A 20,298-nucleotide genomic window follows, 5' to 3' on the forward strand; every position below is an offset into this window, starting at 1 on the left:
GAATAGTAGAGAATGGTATATTATAGAGGTGTATTATGATTAATGGTTAATCTTGAACTCGTAGACTCAGACGAGGACAGAATATGTAATATAAGGTTATTCACAAAATACCGGGATTTACGTCCGAGTACATCGTGCAGCGGAGGTATTGTCCGAGACGCGTAGCGTCGAGGACAATACCGTAGCGTACGATGTACGAGGACATAAATCCCGGTATTTTGTGAATAACCTTATTATTATACACCTTTTTAGTCCAATTTTACCTGACAAAAGTCGAAATTTAGGCGTTTTTGGATGCTTCTCGCGCACTGCACTGAGCGATCGCCAGCAGACTGGGAAGGCGTTCAGCGCGTCCGCTGAGTGCACAGAATAAAATTTCAACCCGCGCTGCGCAGTGTATGTGGTAGAAATTTTATGTTAGCAGCATAATTTCATTCAAATTCACCGGCTTTGGACTGATCATGATTTACTTTGTGCAGTACTGAATGTTAAGAAGTATATATTTTCGTAAAAAATGTAAAAGATTCTCTCCTTTTTCCTCGTGTTGACGTAAAGGTGTTTTGAGGTCAAAGGTCAAAAGCGTCCACTAACACCTAAAGTTATTGTACTCCGCGTCAAAGTTACTGGACTCCGCGTCCTCTGATACCGAAACTTACTGTACGACGAAACTCCATAGGTTACAGACGTAGGTGTATAATAATGGTCTTTAAGGTAGAACGCACCTCGGGGACAAATATTCGGATTCTCAAACTTATACAATTCTTTACTGATATACCACTTATGGGGGCTCATTTTACAGCTCATGGCGTAACTTTTTACCGTCTTAGTTTTTCAGAAATCGAAAATTTTATTTTTTCTCCACAGAGTTAACACAAGGATGGCGGCCATTTTGAATTTCAAATATCGAGAAATCTCAGTTAATTGGTCTCTCTGGTACAAAACTTTGCACGGTGACCTCTGCAATTTAGTTTTGATTTGGTAAAAGAATATTGGAAAGCTTCATCGAGGAAAGTTTGAGTAAAAATAATTCTTTCACTTTCGAGGTGTGCAGTGTTGATCTGTCAGAGTGAGTGTACACAAACAAATACAATGCAGCTTTCAGAAAACTAAAAATCAAAAGAATTAGAAAGTGCAAAATATAAAAGGCGTACTAATAACAAACGCAACAGAATTTGTATTGCGACAGGCAGTTATTTGTAGTGTACAAGAGACCTACGGTCAGTTTTCAAAGTTGGTAATTGATAGATCTTCTATCTCCCCGTTGCGCTTGCTCCCTGCTTTTCGTAAGGTAGAACGCGCCTCGGTACAGAAATTCGGACTCTCATACTTTTTCAATTCTTTTCTGATCTACCACTTGTGGGGGTTCATTTTGAAGGTCCTGGCGCAAGAAAACGTTTCAACGGCTTAGTTTTTCATAATTTGATAATTTTACTTTGGTGAACACAGGGATGATGGCCATTTTGAATTTCAAATATTAGTAAATCTTGGGTAATTTGTTTCTCTCGGACCAAAATTTGCACGAAGACCTCGATTTTAATTCTTCAGTTTGAAAGAGAATGGTTGAAACATTCCTTGAGGAAAGTTTGAACACAAGTGTAAGTCTTGCACTTTCGAGGCGCATACTACGGTAAAACCAAGTTATGTCCTTATTGTTTAAATGCTCTACATTTATACGTGTGCCAAGGCATTTGGCTATGAAGAAACTCCATCATGCCCTGAGGTGGTGTTTACAGCCCTCCAATACTAGTTTGGTCACAGCGAGATAGGCCATAATGCTTGCCTCACTGGACAAAGGCGACAAATAGTTCAAATAAACACATACGTATAGTTGATTAAGGTAGTTCGCGCCTCGAAAGTGAAAGACTTAAACTTTTGCTCAAACTTTCCTGATTCAGAATGAAACTTTCCACCATTCTCTTACCAACAAGAATACAAATCGGGGGTCACCGTGCAAAGTTTGGAACTAGCGAAACAAATCACCTAACATTTTTCCGATATTTGATATTCAAAATGGCCGCCACCCTGTGTTATCTTTATGGGGAATATAAAATTTGGGATTTTCGAAAACACCAAGCCGGTGAAAGTTTTTCTTTCTCCGAGAGCTTAAAATGAACCCCAACAAGTGGTAGATCAGAAAAGAAAGAATTGTAGAAATTTGAGAGTTCGACTATCTGTCCCCGAGGCGCGTTCTATCTTGAATCAAGAAGACATCTGGAACCAGCAATTATGAAACTTATAATGTAGACCAAGCAAACAAAAAATAGTTCTTCTGATTCAGTATCTCTTCATCATCCAAACAAAACGATGGAACGACAGACAGATAAAGAGCATAACAAATCAACTTCCATGTTCACACATGAGCTTTAGGTAAAACGCGCTTCGGGGACAGATATTCGGCTCCCAAACGTTCACAATACTCATTTGGTATACGACTTGAATTGCTTCACCGACACCTAGCCTTTTTGATGTATTTTGATAAACTCTTCTGTAAACACTGGAGCGCGAACTTTATCCAAGAATTTTTAATTAGTCACCGGTGCAATTTCATTAAGAGCTGTAGTTTGAGCACTGTTGTACGCATCTACGAGATCAATTGAGGAACAATCATTCAGAAAGTACCAGCTTCAACGATGATGCAATTTTTGCGAAGATTAATTTATACGCTGACGTTTTACGGATTTCTGAAAGACCTAGTGACTCCACTTTGCGCTGTCTCGTAAATGCAGTCGAAAAATGGAGAACTGCATGATCAGAGAGTAACAGCCAATCAGATTTAATGTTATTAACAGACAGGTCAGCTTCCCTGGTGATGCTCAAGTCTGGCGTAGGCTCTTGACGATGTGTTGGATCAATCACATATTGAGTCAAGTCCATAAGTTGCAAAAGATCAGCGAACTTTTCGGTGTCGGTGGCAGCAGGATTGTCAATATGAATATTAAAGTCGCCGACAATTATCAATGTCCCTTGTGATGAGTGCATTGAGTGAGTGAGTATGTAAGACTAGCTACAAACAATGCTGTGTGCTTTCGTAGAATTTTCATTTTGTGGTGATCGGGAAATTGAGCCGTTCCTATTCTATGCTATGACCACGATTTCCATTCATAAGTTGGGATACAGACGTAATAATTAATAAGACATGATAGGTATTATTGATAATCCCCTCGCCTTCGGCTCGGACATCATCAATATTACCGTCATGAGCACATACCTTGTTATCATGAATCATTATTTAAATACAGCATTTTGAAACCTATTTATCATTTTTACCTCTACTAATTAATACTTTTGGAAATTTAATTAGCTTTCATATATAAGGGCTATATTTCTGATCTGACTTAATCAAATTCATGAAGGACTTGACCAACGCCGTTGAAAGTTGTAATGTCAGCTGATTGGTAATTTGTACATTAATAAACTTTTCAAAATTAGTGAAAACTGAAGGAACTTGACCAAAGTTGATAAAAATGCTATGTAAATTGATGATAAAGTATTGTAATAGGAGTTAAAGACATAAATTTACTATGGTTTCGCATCAGTTTATTTTACATATTAATTTACATTAATTCACATATTTAATAAACCTTCAAAATTCGATAAGAAAAAGTTCGAAGGACTTTACCAAAGGTAATTGCACTTGTTAGTACATTTTGTAAAGCGGTTACACAATGACTGCGATAAAAATATATTTTATTATTTAAAATTCGGGAAATCTGTGGTGAATATTGCTCATGATGTCGATCATAGACGTTGCAATGTGGTAAAAGTTTAATTTAGAGAGAACTGCAATATTTACGAAAGGAAGGTGCATTTTCAGTTCATATCTGGTTATCTCGAGTGACGTATGGTATCCTGCTGTGGTACTTTTCATGAGTGAAAGTGTCAGGCTAATTATTACACTGCATCAAAACGCAATAATACAGATAAATTCACACTAATGAGTCGCCATGATTATAAAATAATACACATGAATTCACATGAATTCACATGAATACAGGCTTGCTGAATACAAGCAATGGATTCTTGACTGTATTCATCTGTATATGCACTCTTCAGCTAAAGTAAAGACAATAATCCATGATAATACAGTACGTATTATTTGGTTTTCGTGCAGTGTTTTTTTGAGTTTTTGAGTTTTGAGTTGAGTTATTTCATCAGATGAAAATACTATACATAACAAGAAAAAGAGGAATGTTTACATAAACTTCAATCTAATGGGGTCACGGAAATAGTTCAATCAGAACTAGTCCCAACCGTGACCAGTGTAGCTATGATTATCTGTTGAAATTAATACAAGCACGTGACTTTGTACATATTATAAAGAATACAAATCTGGGTAGAAAGAAATTAATTGATTATACATAAAAACTGTTAATAGACAATATTCGTGTACAAATAAACTAGCTGATATAAATAAATACATTGTATCAGTAAAATGGTAAACCAGAAACAGGAGGTTTAATGGTCAATACATGTAGCGGAAGATCATGCATGATCCACTAATGATGAAGTAGATGGACTTTCAAAGTTTGTTTAAATGTATGTCTACAATTTATACGTTTAATATGAGTGGGGAGTGAATTCCAAAACTTGTAGCTGCATACCTTATTTGGTGTTTACTTAGTGAAAGATTGAACTGTGGTTGGTAAAAGTTGTCTTGAGAAGAAAACGGGTAGGATAGTCATGGGGAATTGTGTCGACGTAACGATTTTGTCTTGGGCATAGTTGTCATGTAACAAGTCAAATACAAAAACGCAGCTGTGAAATTTACAAAGTTTAAAATGTCTAGAATACAAAGCTGTTTGAATAAAGGGGCAGAGTGGGCACGGTAATCAGAGAAGGTGATCAGGCGAGTAATTTTCTTTTGGAGTAAATGCAATGGTTCAAGGTAGGTCGTAAAAGTATTGCCCCAGATTTCAATACAATTGGAGATGTGTGGCAGAATAAGCGAGTTGTACAACAGAAGGAGGACATTTCTAGGTACAAAGTGACGAAATTGTGAAATTATACCAACCTTCGGGTAATGATTTTGATAACTTTCTGGATGTGCGCCTTCCACGTAATATTTTCATCAAGGGTGACTCCAAGATACAATGGAATTTGATCGAGTGTCCGTTTTGCCTTGCAGAGATCGACAAGTCTACTACATGTTGCTTATCATTAGAAAAGTAAACATTTGCAACAAATTGAGTCTTTGATGTTAGATTATACAGCGCGCGCGGCGAACGTTTCCCATACACTGACTATATGGCGCGTAATGCATGCCAAAATTAACATCCGTTTTCTTACACCACTGACCGAATTTTTCCACTAGTCATCCACATTCGGCTTGCCGATTTCTGAACCCACTCACTGAATTATTCAAGTGGTTAGCGATTTCTGAACCCACTTACTGCATCCTTCACGTGGTCAGCGATTTCTGAACCCACGCACTTACATTCAAGTGGTTAGCGATTTCTGAACCCACTCGCTGATTCTTCATGTGGTCAGCGATTTCTGAACCCACTCACTGAATTCTTCATGTGGTCAGCGTTTTCTGAACCCACTCACTTACATTCAAGTGGTTAGCGATTTCTGAACCCACTCGCTGAATTCTTCATGTGGTCAGCGATTTCTGAACCCACTCACTGAATTCTTCATGTGGTCAGCGTTTTCTGAACCCACTCACTGAATTCTTCATGTGGTCAGCGTTTTCTGAACCCACTCACTGAATCCTTCAACTGGTTAGCGATTTCTGAACCCACTCACTGACATTCAAGTGGTTAGCGATTTCTGAACCCACTCGCTGAATTCTTCATGTGGTCAGCGATTTCTGAACCCACTCACTGAATCCTTCAAGTGGTTAGCGATTTCTGAACCAAGTCACTGAATTCTTCAAGTACTGAACTCCCTAACCTCAACTTCATTAGTTTCTACTTATGACACGAAACAAGACCCCTACGTCACACAGCGTCATGCCTACGTCAAATGTCGTCACAAAAATTGTGGTGTCAATTTTTATTAGAATGCTAAGGGGTCGAAATTTACTTTGACCTCTGAGTTTTACGTCGACAACAAGTGCGTTTACGTCAACTAACACACTCTGTCAGTGGATTATTTTTATTTTATTTTTTCTTCCAGGCCTTAAAGCCCCATTATTTTTTAACTTTTAACCTTTTTTGTTCGAAATTACATGTTATTCCCTTTCATCCATCTTGAAATGTTGTTCAGTGAAGAAATAAGCCAAATTTGTGCTTCTGTATATAGTGACATACAGACGCTAAATACTGCCCGATCGAGTTAGATTGCCGCGCGGGTTTGTTGACAACGCACATGTATACGTCTTGCAGCATGCCTTGCACGAGTGATCGCTCGCATGGAAGTACAGCTCTCGTCATCGTACGGTTTTCAGAAAAACGACAATATGGTAATTGAATATCGTAATTTAACTGCCTGTAGCTAGATTTAACTTTACCAAAGGCGATTGAAACCTCTACATTCAGTGTTGATAACTGACTTTGAAATCTTAAATTTCAGCTTCGAATGATCGTGATGACAATAACCTTAACACAGAAGTGATATTTGCAATCAATACCGTTATTTCACGGTGACCTGTAATTGATTTTGAGACGTACAGTCGTGCAAAATTAATTCAGTCCGGTGATTCTTTAAAGTGTCTTTACTCTGTACTTGATGGTGAAATAAATTTCTTCTGGTATAATGTCTCGCATTTGTTTTTTTTAACTCGTCGCCACGTGACTTTCTTTTGTTGAAAAAGTGTCCATTTCACAAGTTCTTTTGTTTAAAAGTGTCCGATTTACTAGTAAACCGGACAGTTTTTAACAAAAGAACTGTCCGATTTACTAGTAAATCGGACACTTTTAAACAAAAGAACTTGTAAATCGGACACTTTTTAAACAAAAGAAAGCCAGGTGGTATACAGTAAAATATTCGGTTATGGAAATAAGAGAGCATGGTTAGAACAATGGGCACGAGGCGGAGAGTGGTATAACTAAGTTAAAACAAGGAACATTCCTAGGAAACGATAAAAGGAAATGTTCTTAACGTATTTTAAGACCTTAGAATAGTTAAGTGTCGTATAATAAGAGGCTCTCATCAGCCAACAGTCCCAAAAATTCCTGGGGCATGCCGCGCCCTGCCCGGGCAAATGTCCACGGTCGCTGGCTGAATGACCTGCGAATGATTTTATTTTGTTCTCCTCTGTTTAAAAACGTACTGTTACTGTGTTTCAGAGGATACAGAACTTTGGGCAAGTAAATTTACTTTAATGTGTATCCGCGCACTTGTCTTCCTTATAGCTAAAGGCATGATACTTTGTAAATTTAAAGTTCTGAATCTCCATCAAAGATCAGCGGACATTGTCAATATGCAATGATTGTAACGAGAAAAGAGAACAATCGGAAAAAAGAGGGTGAGAGAAGAGAAAAATTACAAAATAACGGAAAGAATGAACGAGAAAAAAGAAAAAAATTGTTCATCCTGAGTGGGATTCGAACACACTGCTGGGGGGGGGGGGGGGGAAGCATTAATCCACACACCTCATGTTGTTGTATGTTGAAGCTGCAATTTTGTTTGTATATGTTCTCGAATTCATTTTAGGGGGGCAGTTTGAGTCTCGAAAACGTGAAAATTGAGATCGCGAACACGATTTCATTGGTTGTTTATTATGAAACAGCGATAGGATTTTAGCAAGCGATGTCAGCAATTCAATTGTCAATTGAACACGTGGGTCTAAGGCTAATTATTGAGAACACACTTTTTGTCACACGAGGAAACTCTTTCAACACGAAAGCCATACATTTGAGACCATCTGATACAGCAAAATGGTGACATAAGTGTACAATTTGCATTTAATGGCAAGTTATCATGATTGTGTCGATAAGGTGCTTTTTCTTGCTTACCAACACGATCATCGTGTCGATAGCCAGAACGTTATTGGGGCCTGCCTTACGCATGGACCGAATATTATAGGCTACGTCCATGCTCAGCGGTACGCCATAGCTCACTCCGAACGTCTCTAGACTACAGCCTAAGCAAATTGTGCAGATATATGTGTCATGAATTCTTTAAAAAATAAGTAAACAACAGAATCAAACCAAGAGGTTAGTTTGCTGTTGGGCCGGGTGTGCACGGGACGACTTTGCAGTGAGGCCGGCCGGGATCTCTCTTGTGTTCGAACTTCTAACATGCCTGGGGCGCCATTAATGTTGTGCTCGCATCTAGCCGGTTATTGTACTACGGTAGTCCTTATGAGGATTAGATACCCGTTACGTTTGATATTATTTGGAAATACTTTTAAATTTACTAAGTAAGACTTTTATACTGTATTCAAGATATAATTTGTTCCTTTCTATGCATTTTCAATTACGGCAACGATATGCGAAGTTGATGGGCTGTACATGTATTGCCTATCCTGTACATACAGCGTAGCCCGCCGGCCGTACACCAAACTTCGTTTGAGTAGACAGAGCAGAAGCAGTCCCGTCATTTATTTTTAACGACATTTTCATAATACTGCATAATGGAAGAAACGACTAGTTCAATGATTACGATGGTGAAATATTGAATTTTTATTTATATATGTTTTTCTCTCTCAATTCATTCAGCAAACTTGATCTCCGTACCGTCGGTCACAGCGTGCAATGCCTTGCATGAAGCTTACAATCGACTGCCTCCATCCATCGTTACTTTAGCTGTTCAAGACGTTTGTTTGCACGGCTCATTATAGTCGGAAAATCTGTAAACACCTACATATTTATATCTTTCCAGTATTTCGCCGAACTTTTGCGCGTCTTTGGCTGAGTCTCCAGTTTCGATTGACCAGACCTTTTCGAAGAGCATGGGTTCTATGGACGCCACAGTAAAACAAAACTTGCGTCACAGTCCCTCTATCTATAGAGGGACTGTGCTTGGGTAGATTGACGGTGGTGTCATTACGTTTCGTCTTGTGTGTCAAGAAAGCCTGACTTCTGGTCCGGACAAGAAGTCATTTTTCACTCCTTTTACTGTTCATTGTACACGTTTTGTGAGGCGGGCTGGGCATGCGAACCATGCGATTCAGTATCTATTAGATTCATTTCCGGGTCACATCTTACAAGCTTTGATAAAGACCCCCTAGCGTAATGGTCAGCCACCTTAAGAATCCGTGAGTGAATTTGACGGGTCTCTTTTTGAGTGACCGGATTATGATAGAAAAAAATATCAAGTCTGCTGAGGTGCCTAGCGGAATGTAGGCAAGTAGTCAAAGGATTCGGTGAGTTGGTTCAGCAATCGCTGACCACTTGAAGGATTCGGTCAGTGGGTTCAGAAATCGCTAACTAGTTAAAGGATTCAGCGAGTGGGTTCAGAAATCGCTAACCACTTGAATGTCAGTGAGTGGGTTCAGAAATCGCTAACCAGTTGAAGGATTCAGTGAGTGGGTTCAGAAAACGCTGACCACATGAAGAATTCAGTGAGTGGGTTCAGAAAACGCTGACCACATGAAGAATTCAGTGAGTGGGTTCAGAAATCGCTGACCACATGAAGAATTCAGCGAGTGGGTTCAGAAATCGCTAACCACTTGAATGTAAGTGAGTGGGTTCAGAAAACGCTGACCACATGAAGAATTCAGTGAGTGGGTTCAGAAATCGCTGACCACATGAAGAATTCAGCGAGTGGGTTCAGAAATCGCTAACCACTTGAATGTAAGTGAGTGGGTTCAGAAATCGCTGACCACGTGAAGGATGCAGTAAGTGGGTTCAGAAATCGCTAACCACTTGAATAATTCAGTGAGTGGGTTCAGAAATCGGCAAGCCGAATGTGGATGACTAGTGGAAAAAATTCGGTCAGTGGTGTAAGAAAACGGATGTTAATTTTGGCATGCATTACGCGCCATACTGTCTAGTCTACAATCATGGCAGTCGTTTCAGCATGCCACTCATGCACAACAAGCTTGACGCCACACTATAGCTATAGTACATCATCAAAGTTTTCTTTCAGCTAATTTTGTGTACTTTGATTTGGGAAATACAACTCAGATAAAACTCATTGGCATATTTTTCTCGAACAATCCTCAACATCAACCGGACTGACGCTGGGCGTGTATGATGTCGTCCGGGAAATTAAGTGCCAAAATACAGTGAATTATTTCAGAAACACTAGGTGTATTATTCAATGGTGCAAAATGTACCGTGTTGATTGAATTGCACTTGCATGTGCAAAATCAAAACTTTTCTTCAAGTCTATTTTGTAGCTCAGAGAAGTGTCAATTGAGAAAATTTCATTTAGCTGAGACAAAAGAGAAAACGGGATTAACAAGTTTCATGCAGGAGTGTTTAACATTTTCTGCTTGAAAATATTCAGTGTTGTATCGTGTCAAACTTGTTGATAGAGTAGACTGCACTGGCAATGCTACAGACTACATGCTGAAGGAACTGTTGTCGTGATTGCTGACATCGAGAGGAGAAGAAAAGTTTTTTTTTTAAGAATTTACTTGTTTCTTCATAATTTTCTTCCCAACTTAAAAGTAAACACCTAAAAGGAAACTGGTGATGTGCGTGTAGTGTAGTGTTAAGCTTGTTGTGAGTGACATGCTGAAACGACTGCAGTGATCGTGACGAGACAGTGTGTGGGAAAAGTTGCCGCGCGCTGTAATCTAACACCAACCAAAGACGAAGACTGAATTTGTTGCAAATGTTTACTTTTCTAATGATAAGCAACATGTAGACTTGTCGAACTCTGCAAGGCAAAACGGACACTCGATCAAATTCCACTGTAGGTTGCAGAAGGAACACTTTCTATTTTATGGCCATCAATATCTAGGGTCCCATTAGCAATAACATAGTTATGTGATGTTTTAATAATCATATAGTATGTTTTATCAATATTAATTGTAAGTTTATTTGCCCGACACCAATCACAAACCTCATGGAAGTTAGAATTTATTTGCATAAAGTCAATTTGGTTGCTATCGATAAACTTGAACAAATTGGTGTCGTCTGCAAAGAGACGAAACCGGAACCTATTAGTAGAATTAGCGATATCATTGATATAAATTAAAAATAAAACTGGATCGAGTATTGAACCTTGTGGGTTGCCACATTGGATCTGAGAGTAAGGAGATGTAACATTGTTGATGTTGACATATTGCTGACGAGATGTCAAGTAATTCTTAAACCACTGTAATGGAACACCTCTGATGCCATAATGGTGCAATTTATGAATCAAGATATCATGATTGATGGTGTCGAAGGCTTTTTTAAAATCGATGAATATTCCAAAGGTGAGAGAACCTTTATCTAGACAGTCGCTAATATCAGTGACTAAGTCTATGAGGGCCAATTTTGTGTTATAACGTTTGCGGAACCCATAGATACATGTAATGAGAATTGCGATAAACGTTTATCATTATTGCACGTATTTACGAAACTTAGCATGTACAGCAATATAATACGTGACAGAGATGGACAGACATAGCGGCAGACGTTCTTGACGTTGTTTATTTATCTAGAGGGAATGAAGAAACTAGAGAAAAGGAAAGTAACAAAATAATTTCAAAATAAAGTTATCAAAATAATTTCTTATCATTTGGCATTTACTAGGCTCTCTTAGGCATGTATAATATGTAACAATTTGATCGCATCGGATTATTCTATGTATAACAACTATTATTATGTTTTATGCGACATAAATTTGAAATACTCTGATACATATGAACGTACAAGCAAAACGTATACACAATTACATGAGCAAGAGAACAGTTGCCATTTCATGTTTTGGATTCTTTACCGTAATATTCACCTTTGCTATCGTTGTCAACTTTATCATATAATGTTGAGACAAGGCGATAAATAGTTGAGTATGAAGCAGTTTGGTTAGCATGTAATTGATAAAGCTACATAGTCAGCTTTGCTGCGTTTATGAATATGTTGAAAGACAACGCGAAGGTAATTCCAAAATTCAGTATAATTACAAAAACGCATTCCTAGGTCATCAAATGCAATATATCATCAAGCAAGGGGATGACAGCATGGGTGTTAGTCGAGATAAATTACGGGACTTTCAGTGACGCACAGCCCAGGAAGCTTTCTGATAATTAAGAATACGTTACGACTCCGTGAAAAGAGTCGTTCCTTCTTACCGTAAAATATGAAATACTGCTATAAATATTCACAATTTTACAATTTTCAAAATATTCAAAATTTCATATTTTTTCATATTTTTGCCAGGTGATTCGAAGGAAACGAAGAGTATGATATTCAAAGCCTTGCAAACATGCGAAACAAATGTATACAGTAAGTTATTTATACGATGGTTTTCAATCGGGCTCGAACCCACAACGCACGGTACCCAATCACCTAGCAGCAGAGGCCGCAAACAGAACCGCTCGGCTAAATCCCCAATCTCAAAAAAGATTGGTTCAACAACCGAGCTAAGGATGTTGCAATTCTGACTGCGCCCTCGCCACTCGATCGCCGTAGAGTTCGTGAAGCACACACGCTAGTACACACACTTTCATACATCTCACACAAACTTTATCGAAGCGAAGCAATGAATACATCGCTTTTACTGGGCGGAAGACAGCCTCGGGAACAATTCTGTCCACCAGCAGAACTATCAACCCAGGTTAGAGAATACTCACATTTTGCACTTCAGTAAAGCTAAGAAAACAACGGCGCCCATCACAAAGGAATAAAGTTGAACTGTTTTACCTTTACCTGTTATAAGGAAAGACAGACAATTTGTAAGACAGATGGGATATTATTTCACTCTTACTTAGATCGAATAGCAGTCATCAAGTCGGAGGGACATTATGTAATACATTTTACGGTGTTTTTTAGCGTTTTTTGTTTTTTTCACTCAGCTTTACCACTAGTTTTCTGGTCTGCTGCTTTTTTGGATTCATTTGCTGCCATAGAAACAATGAAGTTTTCACCGCCTTATTTTACTTATATTTCTTTATATAGAATTAACTCAGGTATGGAAACCGTTGAAAACTAATGGTATATTTAAGTAAATTATTTATCTTGGAACGTCTAATCATGGAGCTTTATTTTACCTCCATGGTGTGATATACTATCCATATGTAAGCGAATAAAAGAAGTTACAAAAGTAAGGAATTTTATCTCCTGCAAACGTTCATACTGGCGCCACCTGTGGCAGGGGTCAGGAGGTCATCGTGTGAGCTTGTCCCATCCTCTTTTGCCCTGAGACGGCCCTCCAGGCAGACTGCCATTTCGGCAGCTGGACCTCATCTGAACTTTAACAACGGTAACGGTATTTATATATTCATTTCTTCACAATAAACCATGCCCTATCCTTGTTCTACTTTTGGGGCATGCAACCACATTGTTGAGACTGTCGAATTCTTTTTCTGCCTAGTTTTCCCTTTGTTTTCACCAACAGGCATGGCTCATGGAAAAAAAAAACTGTACAAAAAGAAGAAGGCTAAATTCATTGCCACTTGACACTCAGCATATTCAAATCCTGCATCAGACACTAGGGCTACAAGGCAACAATCAACAACATCAACTTTACAAAGTGGACATTTAATTTTGTTTTCAGTTATTCTTTAGGATATATAAGTTTATCCTCTTTAGATCAATATGAAGCTGTATTACTTGTACATAAGACTTCAAAGTTATAGTAATGGCTCATCTATCCTGCTATGTCTTGCACATATATATTTACAAAGGCAATAACCAATCAGAGGTTTCAGATGTTTGGAATCTACTTGCCAGTTGAAGACCCAGATTTAGTACAGCAACTGTGCACCGTGCATGGTACAGAGTCAAATGTTGTAAGCCAGCTTCCCCTTTCAAGTAGAGTCAATTTATCAGGAAATCAGCTGTGTTTTCTGGTTTGGCAGTGTGACAATTTTTTAACCTTCCTTTATCAATATCAGTGCATTACTGCTACTTTAAAAACAGGCTCTCCAGCAATCATCCAGAGGTTTTGGACGTATGAAGTCTATTTGCCTAAATGGCCGTTGGGTACAATCAGTTAAGTTGTGAACCAAGTATATATATAGGTCATCAGTTTAAGGCCAAGTTTAGCATAGTAACTGTTCGCAGGGGCTGCAGTAAGTTGTGCCGTTCTGGCTTATTATCTGATGTCCCTAAAAATGTTCAAGTGACAACATATAAGGAGAAAGTATGCTTTGTAGGGTGGGGAGGACGCTGGTTAGAAATATGTTTATGAAGTACAGGAAGTTTTTAGGTTCACACTATGCGCTTCCTCCAGATTAGCAGATTCCATTTCAATTGCTAACAATTTTTTTGTTGTGGCTATCTTTGCGTTCCACGCATTGTGATTCCATATGATTGACTAGGCTTTTTCAGAGAGAATTTTTCCCTCCAAAAGGGTTTTTTAATCTCTGTTTTAGAGCAAGTCTCTCTTTGGTTTGTGTTTAGCCACAGTAGGAAATACAGTTACTCAATTCGAGTTTTGTTCCTTGTTTCCCAAGGTAGTAATAAGAAGAGGGGGTTAACAAGACTTGTTTGTAGATATAGTACAAAATGTAGTTTACAGACTTTACAATTGTTACGGCTTTACCACTATTGCTGCAATAAAACAGAAGGTGGTAGCGTAGCCAAGCACAGTATATAAGTAGCATGGCTAAGTTATTGCTAGTTAGACACTGGTACTCTGCTAGAATAAATTTTGCATACATCTGAGAAACATGCATGAGTCACAGTTCATTTGCCAGTTTCTCAACACGGCACGGGTCAACGTAGCAATCAAGACAAGTCACTGTTCGCAGGGGCTGCAGTGACGTGGACTTTCTTCTTGTGGGGCCGACACAAGGTGTGTCTTGTGGCGTGTTTGGGCCCCACAAGATTGGGGCAAGATTAAATGAGTTACCTACTATGTAGGTGAATTCTTTGTTAGACTGTTAATTGGTCCACCATTTTATGGCCCACTGTATGTATTTCACAGTTATCAGCATGTTAATCATTGTAAGGAAATTTGTTTGTGTGTCAGTTTATTGGTCACCACTTTTGTGGCCTAAATGATGTATCTAATCTTTGCAACTTTAATTTTATCACAAGTGTAAGTAGGTTAGTTATTGTAAGGTCACACGTTTTGTACTATGTTTGCATGTCATAAATTAGTGGCCTGTTTGATGTATTTTACAGTTACAGTTCTCATTAAATGGTCACCCATTTGGTGGCCCATTTCTCCCACAAAGACATGAGTTGGGTATTCCTTAATTTTGCTGGTGTTGTAGCTGGCCGGGGCACAGCATCACTACAAGTGATGTGGGCCTTGTCCAGCATTGACAGCGTTTGCAGGGGATAAATAAAATATATCATAGTTGACAAAGAGAAATACTTAAATGAATTTACATTTACAAAGTGCCTGATCTCTACGAGCTCATGCTACATCCTAAGATGCAATAAGCTATCGTTTGAATAGAGAAGTCTTTAGAGCATGACGAAAACATGACAGGGACAAGGAGTACCGGAGATTAAAGGGGATAACTATTCAAAGGAGTCTGGTCAGGGTAGGAGAATGATCGTTCACCGAAAGATGTTTTGTTTCCCCATGAGTTCTAGAGAAGACCGAAGTCAGAAGGAGATTGATGTCATCTTGAATGACAATACTGGTGAAGAAGATAAGTACATATTGAGGTACCATTTCTGAAACTTAAATGATGCAAATCATCGCAAGTTAAACCGATGCGGGATGTGATAGGAAGATCAGAGATTGCAGAAAAGGTTGGATGTGGCCAGATGGTTTTTTTTAAAACAAGCCGAGTGGCAAAAATTTTCACTCTTTGTAATTTTCCTATCAAACGCGATTTATAATGATGTCAAATGTCATTATGTAATGAGGATGGCGCATGCATTCTGGCACGTCTATTAAGCGCACTGAGTCACATGCGTTTGGCTCGAACCCAGAGTTCTTGCGGACTACATTACTCAATAGGATGGACAGGATTTGGACATCGGAATTTCTTGCAGAGATTTATGGAGGAACGAGTAGATCCTACAGTTGTGATCATATTAACAGTGGGCAGTTGGGTTGTCTTGGCATATCTAAGATGAGGGACCGCCGACGGAGAAAATGGTTGAAAATGGATGAAGATAATATTCTAATTGTCAAGATAATCAGCAGGAGTGGGGGGGGGGGATGAGTGATAGACAGCAAATGCTAAAGCCAGTACAGGCTGATTTATTCAAAGACAAACACATTTCATCATTTTGCTAGGTAAATCAGCCACACCTATCGATGTCATGGTAAAAAACCGAAACAGCCTATCGGTTGGCTGACAGCGGTTCTGTGGCCAGACCCTTGACCCTAGCGCGATCAATATGCAGCACAACCGCTTTTACAGCTAGATCTACCCCTATTTTAATATCAGCAAAATTTATACTGGCAGCATCTAATAAAACATTAACATTATGTTAATCTAATATTTACATTTTCTTATAGTGTAAAGGCATTGCCTCATGTAGAGAAATCATCTCATCACATACAGCAAATAGACCCCATAAGGCAGTATAAACGACGTTCCATACACAATGATCACAACGGTATACTATTGTCTCAACAGAAGAAATTATCATAATCTAGAAATATTCGGTTCAAATTCGAAAAAATGGAAATACACTATAATTTCTCTGCACCACACACGTCGAAATGCATTGGGCAACGTACTGTACATCTGCAGTCGCTGTGCTCACAGTAAGGGCCTAGTAAAGTTGTGTCATGCATGTCAGTGTGCCGATTATAAATAACTAAAAGCGTGTGACAGAAATGTTGGACTCATTCAGCAAATGCTCGTATTTTAATAATGATAGCATGAAATGTCCCTCACGAAATAACACCATATGTATGCCAGACGTTATCTGCGTATACGATCAACGACATTGGCAACAAATAGCGGCGCCCCTATTAAACGTCTCTGCTGACACAGTTTACGCTCCAAATCTTAAAAAACGATCTCCCATCATACTCACATCTTTTCTCCGTTGCCAGGAGTCAAAATAATATCAAAATATTTGTCAAATGCTTGAGCTGAAATTCCGCAGTTGTAGTGTATGAAAAATAGCCATCGTGCTAAATAATAATAATAATAATATTTTATTGCTTGCTTGTAAATATAGGATTTACATCACATTTGTAGCAGTAAAAGTGTGCTTGTCAACAAAACGAAAGCAACATCTATTTTTAGATCGGGAAAAATTAAACACGCATGCGCACAACTCCAAGGCCGCTGTCAAACAAACTCTGACATGGTCTCACAGTGTGGTCATCAAAACATATATTATTTATAGAATTTAATCACCACCTATAGAACTATAGTACAACGGTACCTCCAAAGCCTGTAAAATGCATATATCCCGAGGGTAAAAGTAGTCTGATAATTGCCTGATGCATGAAACTTACATTACAGATATTATCACTTTGAACAATTTAACCCTTGGGACGAAGACAATGACCTCAGTAACGAAAGCGGTGCGTATTTTTATAACTGGAAAACCCATATGTGCCGCGTACTTGTCATGGCCTTTTACCTTACAGTTATTACATGTTTTTGGTATTTCACTTTCTTAAACTGGGTATATTAATATTCCTGAAGGATTTTCGGACCTCATAAATGGTAACAACAGATCACCCATTACTATACTGAACTTTCTAACGAAATTGACCAATCAGCGATCCACGACTGCCTAATGAATTTCTGTGTTGCGGGCTGGCTTTCGTTTTGTTGTTAGAGGGCGAAATTCTATGAAATATAGATAGTTGAGTCTTGGTGGTGACTTCCCTTCTATTCATTTTTGGAGTATTCTATATTACGGCCTTCCGTGTTCCTCATTTAACTTTGCGATGTTACGTAACAAGACCAAAATGTGAGATTTCATATAACTACACACTGTTCTCAACGTATCATATCTTTATCAATGATCAAGGTGAAACACCTTTGAAAGGTCATAGTCCGTGGCTGGAGGGGCCCACCGTGCTTCCCCCCCCCCCCCATAAACCTACTACATGGGTATTTTTTTGTTCTTTGGGATCTGCTGAACAAGAAAAAAGATGTTAACATTGGATATTTTGGGATGCAGTACTGTCTGCACTGGTTTTTGATTAGTATGTACCACAAAAAAAATGGCGAAAAAACGGGTAGGGGTAGGGGGTACTATATCCTCCCCTAAATTTGAGTAAACTGGCATGAAATAGCACAAACCTTATATTTTTATAAAGCTCAGATATTGCTCTTTCTGAGGAATACCAACTTTAGCAAAATTAATTTGTGTACATAGAATAGGACGACTTTAAATGAATTTTTTTGACAATTTTGAAATTTTTTACCCAAAATACCATGTAACAAGTGTGATTTACTTTTTATTAAGCAAAATTTTCACATCTTTTTGTGTTTAAATTATTTATTCCGACATATGAAACAAGAAACAAAGTGTTAACAATCAGATATTTAACTATACACTACTTCTCTGGCGTCAATTTTGAATTGCGTGTATCTGTATGGGGTGTGCAAAAGCTAGGGGTAGGGGTACAACATTCTTCCATTGATGAAGTAAACTGGCTTGAATTGCCATATACCTTATAGTTTTAGAAAGCCTAGATACTGGTTTTTCTAAAATGCATAAGGTTTTAGTTAAAAAATATGACGTCATAGAATTGGATAAGTGTATTAGATCCAACTTGGACTTTCACAACGCGTACATGTCCATCTCTTCCTGGTCGGACAGCAATCACTCTACCCATAGGCCAATTACCACGAGAGGTTCCAGGTGAGATTACCAGAACTACATCTCCAATTTTGATATCTTTATGTGGATGGACCCACTTCCTTCTGGAATTTAAGCCTGGTAACCATTCTTTCATCCAACGGTGCCAAAGTGTCTTACCAACTCTTGGATTCGTCTCCATCTTTTCCTAGGATTAAAGTCAGTTGAATCCACAGACTCTGGTGCAAATTGTTCACCGATCTGCCCATGCAGAAAATGATTCGGTGTTAGGGGTGTGTTGTCAGCTGGATTTGCTATTGATATGTCAATGGTCTAGAATTGATTAGCGCTTCAGCTCCTGTAAACGCAGTCATCAGTTCTTCATCTGTAACATCAGCTTTGCCCAAAATTGCATAGATAGCTCTTTTAGCAGCTTTTATCATGGTTTCATGTACACCACCAAAATGTGGTGCAAGTGGTGGATTAAAGTTCCACTTTATTCTTCGATTGGCAGTTGCTTTTCTGATCCGGTCTTGATCCAACAGTTTTACCAACTGTCTCAGCTCCTTATCAGCTCCCACAAAGTTACCACCATTATCGGACATCATTTCACATGGAAGACCTCTCCGGTTCGTCATCCGGTAGAAAGCATTAAGAAATGAGTCAGTGTCAAGTCCAAAGGCTATTTCCAAATGAACTGCCCTTGTTCCAAGACATGTAAACAAACATAGATATCGTTTCTCTCTGCGTTTTCCTCTTCCTTGAACAGTAATGAATGGTCCTGCAAAATCCGTTCCTGTATAGGCAAAAGCTCGTAGTGATTTCTTCAGTCTGATTTCTGGTAGAGGGGCCATTATTTGTTCTGCTGCTTTCGCCTTTCTTCGTTCACATTCATTGCATTTCTTCTCCCCATTCTCGAATTTCTTCTCTGGCAGAAATTATCCAGTATCGAGTGGATATTGCTGACAATGTCTGATTTGTGCCTGCTGCATGCTTTCCTTCTTCATGGTAAAACTTGACAATAAGCTTAGTAACCCAATGCTTCCGTGGCAAGATGATTGGGAAACGTGTATCATATGGTAGACAATCTGCATACTTCAATCGACCATCACATCTTATCAGACCATCGCTATCAAGCCTAGGCTGAAGTACAAGTAACTTACTGCTTTGAGGTGATATAGAATGATTGGCTATTCATTGATATGAAAATAGCCACCGTTTTGGTAATCTCTCTCTAGTCATAACATAAATATGATGAGAAATTAAAAGGAACAAAGCTGAAAGACGCAGAAGTGAAGCACAAACAAAGCACTAGCAAGGCATATGGGCATCGAGGATATCATGGTTACATGGTTGGAAGTCTAAATTTTAGGCGTACGTCCTGCAAGAAACCGGCTATTCAAAGTACAATAAATATATTTGACATAATCTAAGAGATAATCTGTTTGGAAATCAAGCAGTTACATCTCATAAGAAGTTAATAAAGACCATAGCATATTTAAACTGTAAAGAAACTGAATAAGGCAAAATAATCGTGTAGTTTCTCACGATTGAACTGAAATTTTACTTATGTCATCACTAGTGTAATTACTGTAAGTTTGCAAAAGGCATTTGGATCGATCGCATG

The 20,298-nt window shown here is 38.6% G+C and overlaps 1 protein-coding gene across 1 annotated transcript; it reads right to left on the bottom strand.

Annotated features, from left to right (window-relative positions):
- Positions 1 to 18,985: 18,985 nt before the first annotated feature.
- LOC139129099 (uncharacterized) lies at positions 18,986 to 19,525 on the bottom strand. The gene has a single exon (XM_070694761.1). The coding sequence runs from the start codon at positions 19,523 to 19,525 to the stop codon at positions 18,986 to 18,988; it is 540 nt and encodes a 179-aa protein (XP_070550862.1).
- Between the last annotated feature and the right edge of the window lie 773 nt (positions 19,526 to 20,298).

This window comes from Ptychodera flava, unplaced genomic scaffold (assembly GCF_041260155.1).
Source record: "Ptychodera flava strain L36383 unplaced genomic scaffold, AS_Pfla_20210202 Scaffold_91__1_contigs__length_413411_pilon, whole genome shotgun sequence".
Taxonomy (NCBI): Eukaryota; Metazoa; Hemichordata; class Enteropneusta; family Ptychoderidae; genus Ptychodera; species Ptychodera flava.